This window comes from Schistocerca gregaria, chromosome 2, assembly GCF_023897955.1.
Source record: "Schistocerca gregaria isolate iqSchGreg1 chromosome 2, iqSchGreg1.2, whole genome shotgun sequence".
In the NCBI taxonomy this organism is placed as follows: domain Eukaryota; kingdom Metazoa; phylum Arthropoda; class Insecta; order Orthoptera; family Acrididae; genus Schistocerca; species Schistocerca gregaria.
Genome location: NC_064921.1, coordinates 989,353,651 through 989,361,228, shown reverse-complemented (window position 1 = coordinate 989,361,228; position 7,578 = coordinate 989,353,651). Strand labels below are relative to the sequence as shown.

Below are 7,578 nucleotides of genomic sequence, written 5' to 3'. Positions count from 1 at the left end.
TGATTTGTGCAATGAAGAAATGTCAGAATCGATGCGCATTGTTTTCTGCTTTAAACCTTCCAAATCCTGTTGCTTCTTTTCTGATAGTGTCTTGGTCGTCTGCACCTGTTTTTGCACCTCAAGCCATGTATTTTTTTTTTTTTTTTTTTCCCTGGCAGAAGAAGTAGTAATTTGTATATTTTGCACTCTCCCACAAAATTTAAGGTGGTCTTTAACTTGTTGAAAAGCAACGTAGGATCTTACTTTCAAATTACCTAGTTCTAGTCTTGATGATTGAGAATCCACTTTCTACTGTTGCCTGATCATGTGAACAGATTAAATTCTTCTTGCAAACCTTCCAGATTTCTTTGAAACCTCTTGAATACATATTCTTGCACCGGAAGTCATTTAATCTAGAAATTTTAACATCAAAATCTCTACATTCTTGATATGGAATTTGCTGTACAAAATCTCCAAACTCCGATATGGGGACTCACAATTTTCCACTAAAACATGGTCACTTTCAATAAGACTAGTCACTATTCATTTCATCTTTTTCTTGCATCCATCTTTATTTTAAAAAATAGCATTTTGATCACGAAAGGCTGAATTACGTACAAAGGAATATTGTAATGAAGATTTTTCAAGAATACTTTTAACCATTTCCATAGTAAATGACTGTGCTCCATGCTTTAAGGTTACAACATCTTTCTTGGTAATCTTTTCCTCCTTAACCATGCTAGACAAAATCTTATATCCAATAAAACATAATCTTACTCGACTTAATTCATCAAGTGAAATGGTTCTATTTTGTAAGAAGCAAGCTTATCTGAGGAATCAATTTTCTTGGTGTATTCTTTCTTCAGTAGGCCTATATGAAAATTGCGAAGACAACAGTTTACTAATTTTGTGAGGTCATTTGCGGACCATGACAACAGAAGGTTGACGTTACATTTTTACCAACTTATTCTTTACCACTGATGAAACAATCTTATATGAATTTGAAGTTGGTTTGGTAATTTTCCCCTTTTATGCATTAGAAAGAAACAGAGAAATGTTGCCCAAATTTTCAGAGCCCTCAGAGCTGCAGGTAGACTTTTTAATCACCTTTAAGGTGGCAAAATTTCAGGCCTACTTTCTTTGAATTTCAAAGTTCCGTGTATGTTTTGCAGACAAGTCATGAAATTAGTAGTGCAAACTTTTGAAGAAAATATCTATGTCCCAATCACGAGTTTGAGCACTGTTTTCAAAAGAATGATGTAGGGTACATAAGATGCAGGAGTCTTAATTCCAATAATTTCTTCTCATGATCTTGTTTCATATTCTTCTGCAGCATATGAGGCGTGTTTATTAAATAAGTACCATTTTGAAATTAAAAAAAGACGAGCTAAGATATCTCAATATTTTTTTTTACATAAAAGCCTGATGTATCTCCTTGCTGCTTTTGTGATGGCTTCAGAATTTGTGCCAATTTTACATTTTCAAGTGCACTTGCAAAAACAGATATTAATGCCTACACAACAGTGTTCTCACCATTAAAGTAATACTACGAGATGAGATTGCATGCAACAACATTTTGTAGTTATCTTCATCTGGATGCAAATTCAAACAGTTTTTGCTCTTGTCAGCTCAATAAAACAAGCTCATGGAGACACATTTTTCCCACAAAAAGTAAGTTCATGTCTCCAAAATTTATTCTATTAGGAAGTTCCAAGACTTCAAACATCAATAAATTACACATCCTCTCAGGCATTGCACAATACGAGTTTTTCTGAAAGACTGCAAGGCAACAAGAAAGGTGAGTGCTAAACAGAGCACACACACTACTGATGTTCTACATGCCATGGACAGAGAAACACCCACATGTCACATGCTGACCATATCTATGGCAAGGTTTCTGGCATATCTTGTATCCACGTCATCGTATCATGTCTCACAATATTAGTAGTGCACCTCTTAGAGCAGACATTATCACTGTACTTCATCTTGTTTTGTGGTCTCCGGAAGCACTTAAGTTATGGTATAAGTATACATAATTCTCTTAAAAAAATTGTTCAGGAAACTGTATATCTTTCACATAGTACTAGCCAGTGTTCACCTTTTAATCTCGCTGTAAGACAAGGTTTGAGATGAAGTTATCTTGTAACATAGTAGAGTTAAGGGTGCGCATTTGTAAATCAGTGTGGATAAAAAATTTAAAATATCCATTTACAGTGCCATTTCTTTGAGATTGCTGTCTCATCTTTGTAAACAGTGTATAAAAAACAATATCCTATAAGCTGTTCACTACCTATCCTCTCCTATTCTTGTTTAACACGTATGTATATACGACTTATGTTTGTGTTGTTGAAGTTGATTGGATCTACACCACTGTAAAATGATCTTTACACAAGCAAATTACCAATAAAACAGGAGGAATATAAAACACTAAACTGCTGTATGTGCGATAGCAGAAAACCACTATTTTTTTTTTTGTGGGAACCTGACGCCCCTCCATACTGCATCCAACTGATGCCACAAAGCAGACGATGACACAGTAGCCAGTAAGCACTGGATGGCCCATCATGGTCAGAATGCACACCTGGTATATTTCTGACATGTATTACTTCTTTCACCTATGGCAATGCTTGGTGCAAGTGAAACACATCAAGCTGCATGGTGGTTTGGATTACACTTCGCATTGTAGATGATTACGTAAGTAAATTCAAAGATCAAGAAGCAAGGGAAATTCTATTCTTAAGAAAGCAATACAATGTTAAAAATCAACATCCAGACTGAGGTCAGCTTATCTCTTACAAGCATTTTTGTCCTCCTTTCAATCCTTTTGTTGCGTATTTACATTTCTTAATTTATAGTCTGTTTTATTGTTCTTGTTTTTCTACCATCTTTGAATTGCATACAAATCTCTTGTATGCATTTCACACAGCATCACTGATCTGATATGATTTAATTAGGCCACAAAATAGCAGGGCACTTTACAAGTAAAAAACTACGAAGAGAACCCCCTGCTTGGTTTTCAATAGTTTATCCTTGATGTGTGTATATAATATGCATCAAAATATTGTATTAAATATGGTGTCAATGTAAACATTAGGCTATGCTATTTGAAATTCAGGCTATGCTACAGATTGGTCTGCCACCACAACCAAGATTTCAGAGAGGATCCAATATCACATTCTATAAGTCCACTTTGCTTTATTGTGATACAACAATTGCATCTTTCATCCCTTCGTGTGATGGCCCGACTGTTTTTTTACCTCTAAAGAATGGCTTTGTCCAACAGAAGCTCAGCCTCCTTTACTTGTGCACATGTCCCTCAACATCATGTGGTGAGTAGCAATCTATCCTGTTTCACATGGTTGTTATTTCATCCCTGATTTTTCACTATTTAAAATCAAGAAAAATTATTATTTTTTCATTACATGTGTTACAGTTATTTCCACGACATACCATAATTCGTATCAGTTGAGAGACATGCTAGAAAGGTTGTAACAGATCCAAATCCATTTAAGTGCAGCAATGGCAGAAAGAGGTGTGTGCATGTAAATTTTCTACTTGTTTACCAACACATGAAACAACATTGCTACAAACATTCACTATAGGCTACAAACAATATTGCTAATAGCAGGAGGCACAATTAGATAGACATGGAATTAAAAAACGAACTTTACAAAACAGCAAATTTTTGTGCAAATTGACTGTACCAACTGTTTTTCAAACCAAAATAATGCATTCCTACCTGATCTCGCCAACAAGCAGCCCATTTAAAGCCACATGTCTACTACTGACAGACACGAAATGGCATAGGAGTTGGGGAAACTGGTTTTGCTGTATATCAGTAAAACTTAATGGGATACAGGTTACAAGATATTGTCCGTTGAAAGTTTTGGGGTGTGCACGGTAACAGCTTCACATAAGCCACTGAAATTATAATGAGGTGACAAATAATTTTCAACTTGTGAAAAGTACAGGTGGTGAAAAATAACATGGGAGAATTACTAGGTATGTCATCAGACATGTCAAAATCAAGATTGGTGAATTTTTTTATGAAGAATTTGATCACAACATAAAAATTATTGGAGGTGGTGATCTGCTATGGAAAAAGTTTCTATCGAAAATGTTCAGATTATTTCTTCTAACTTCTTAGTCTTTGCACTTATGTGATGTGATTCAGTTGGTTGTTGTTACAGCAAACATTCAATTCTGTACAGCTGTAGCTGTGTGTTAGATATATGGAATAAAGTCATGACCAGTGATGCAGGAAACATGCAACAAACAGCATAAACAACGTGGTGACTATAACGTTATATCAGTTGCGATTGTTTTCGAATGGGCTAATCTACGATTCATTCTGCCAACACAACCAGATTCTTTTTAACATTTGCTGGCTTCACCAACTCTCAACCACACTGTTATCTTCCAACTTAACCTAGACCTTGGGCAAAGGTACAGATCAGTCTGTCAACACAACCAGGGTTGCGTGCCCCCCACACCCCCTCTCTACATTCATTCGCTTTACCAACTAACAACAAAACTGAATATACACACCAAAACGTGCCTTCACAGTCTCAGCCATTAACATTATCTCACTGGCCAAAGCTGACTCGTATTGAATATTCCTCTTGACCCAAGATATTAATTGTAGAATGCTGAGAAATTTAAAGGAATCATCACTGCATTGAATTACAGGCAGTTTATAACCAGTACACTGAAAATTTCAAGCAAATGAAAGTTAAAGGAAACTATATAATGAGCATCCCACTTTTTCTGGAACGCTTTGCAGAATACTTAAAACAGGGTGATGGAATCAATTTATCCACATCTGCTAGGATTTAGATGAAAAGCTTGACTGATCCACATTAGTTTATTTCAAGTTAAAAATGTCAACATGTTTTATAAAATAAAAATCAACAAACAAAACAAGAGATACAGTTGATAACAATGACTTTGATTATGCATCCAGCCCCAAGGTTTCAAGCAATTCATCAATTTCCTTCAACTTGTTATTTGCTTCAATTGTTTCACTGATACTGGCAATGTGTGAGGTGATATGGTACCTGATATCATCAACAATAGAAATACTGTCCGTCTCTTGTCGATGTTGAATATCCATTGCATCTTGTAAAATCATCTGATGTAATGATTTATTATTCCGCATTGTGTAAATGTTCTGTGCAATGAATTTTGCACACTGGTCTTCAAGTTGTGGTAAGCCAAGCAAACGTGCTGTGTGTAAGTATGCGATCACACTTTCTGTGTTCAAATACTGACCCAACAATGCTGCACAAGACTTTTTTAGACCTGGTAGCAAATACATGTCCGCAGCATGTAGAAGATCCAATAAAAGGTCTGGAGGAACATTGACAGCATTGGTATATATATAATACAATACTGCTGCAAGGACTTCCACAGGCACTCCATTAATTCTTATCACTGGAACATCAAACTCGGTATCAATATTCACTTCGTTGAAATGATCCTTTCTCACTAAGGTGCTAAAATACTCACTCCGGCCACAAACAAACAATTTATGGCAATAAAATGAACGCCCGTCAACGTATAAACACAAATCAGCAAAGTTTTGCGGTTCATAACAACTTACAACGTCATCAGCCATTCTTCCAAAGTCTTCTTGAAGTTGACCGGTAAGCTCAGACGATTCTAACACAATAACTTTGACATGCATACCTGGTTTGACATATTCAGATGAAGTAACTTTTCTAAGTGCTTTCTTCAGCTCTTCTTCCAGGACAAACAGCTTGCAATTGGAACTCAGAAGAATACAATCATCCACAGAGTCCAGGTGGGTTTCTAAACGTCCTGTGTACAAGTATTGTATCAGTGCTCTAAAAGCGTTCGACTTTACTAAACTGTTCTTAACAGTCACAACTTGTCGATCTTGCCATTTGGCTCTAAACTTGTCGCAAAAGTATGCTGATCTTGAGGAAAGTATACATTTGTGCAAATGAAACTCTTCGTCGTGAACAACAAATGATACATCGCTGTATTCACTACACTGCAACAGGCGGCGTAAGAATTCGTCATAATAATCACGTCGCATCGTACGACTGGACAGAACTCTGTAACTTCGTAGCTTTTCAGATATTTCGTCAGTAAGTGCTGCATAAACACAACGCTCTCCATCAAACGTATTGGCATCACAATGAGCACCATTCATTAACAACAAGTCAACCACCTGACTGTGACCACAGAGACAAGCATAATATAACGGCGTACTATCCCATTCGTCTCTAACATTTGGATTGATGTCAGTGTTTTCCAGTAAGTACTTCACTCGCGTTGCATTTCCTTGTTTACAACATCTGAACAGTTCTTCTCTCATTATCAATACGTTATATTTACTACAAACATCACTGTAAACTGCACACTGTCTATCTTCCTCCTCCGAACTACTTTGACGTCAATGAAGTCCAGTGCGCATAACATCGCATTGCCAGCAGGTGTAGAACTCTAAATGACATTGTTATGCTAATTTAAGAATATTTGAATGAAGTTTTGGAAACAGAGAAGTAAAGTGCGTAAAATAACCTACGCCAAACTGTTCTGCTCGGAATAAATTTACAGAATATAATTTACCCCTCACTATATGAAAATCGCTGGTTCAGATAAACTATGGACTACGTAAGGTAATTTCAGTACTTAGAAGACAGATATTAATGTTTCTCCGGCACAGATGTGCTTGTTTAAGAAAGAAGAAAATACATTAATAATTTCCGTATACTTAGTTAACACTGACGTTGCATTTATGTGAAAATGACCCAATCGCTGTACTACTCTCATCAAAGGAGAGACAGTGGTTTCTGTGGATTCATGGTTGGCGTAACGCATTCGAAATGCCGAGTCAAGAAATAGTAACCTCAAAAGTAGTAGTACACCCATTAGTGTTACTAAGTGTTGTGGACCATTTTAATCGAATGGGAAAAATTGGAAACCAGGAGAGAGTGGTGGGTGTGTTATTAGGATCATGGAGAGCGAAAGGAGTTCTCGACGTCTCCAATAGCTTTGCAGGTTAGTCATCTAATTGTAAGAAACTTGTACTGAAAGAAGTAATGAGGCCTATGATAGCAGTCATTATTATCTAGTGAAGGGTCGGAGAAATAAAAGTGCGTAGAGGAATTACAAACTGCGTGTAGATACGATTCAAAAGAGTTGTCAGAATTGACCTACTGCTTACGCTTACAGTTATTGTAGGCGTCTGGAACGCTCTCTGTTCTGTTCAGTCACTGGTAATAGGTTTGCTGCTTCCTCAGTCCGGTAAGGGGTAGGATGTTGCTTTCATTGCACATTTAAGGCGCAGATATTCTTTAGTTTTGTAAGAGAGATACTCCAGTTGGTTGAGTAACGTGAAACCAAGGAACAACTTTGTCATATTACAACAGTGGCATCCTATTGAAGTGGCAACACACGCTGTATCTAATGTTCTGTTTTCGATTTTAGTTTGTAGACCTAAATATTACACACAAACTATTAGTTCCGTTCCTAGTTTCTTTTAGAAAACGATAATACTTTCATTTATAACACTCAGCTGCGATTGGAACTTGATTTATTGCTTCTTGAACCAGTGAAAGTAAATTAAAG

General features: G+C 36.5%; 2 protein-coding genes across 2 annotated transcripts in view; one reads left to right on the top strand and one right to left on the bottom strand.

Moving 5' to 3' along the window:
- Positions 1-1,372: 1,372 nt before the first annotated feature.
- LOC126335485 (ankyrin repeat and BTB/POZ domain-containing protein 1) lies at positions 1,373-6,410 on the bottom strand. The gene has a single exon (XM_049998809.1). It carries the CDS (start codon positions 6,320-6,322, stop codon positions 4,931-4,933), a length of 1,392 nt encoding a protein of 463 aa, XP_049854766.1. The 5' UTR covers positions 6,323-6,410; the 3' UTR covers positions 1,373-4,930.
- A 211-nt stretch (positions 6,411-6,621) lies between these two features.
- LOC126335486 (26S proteasome non-ATPase regulatory subunit 7) overlaps positions 6,622-7,578 on the top strand; it is a 55,505-nt gene continuing 54,548 nt past the window's right edge. The window contains exon 1 of the mRNA XM_049998811.1: positions 6,622-7,008. Within this exon, the coding sequence (XP_049854768.1) occupies positions 6,834-7,008 (175 nt within the window). The 5' untranslated portion in view covers positions 6,622-6,833. The remainder of the gene's footprint in view (positions 7,009-7,578) is intronic.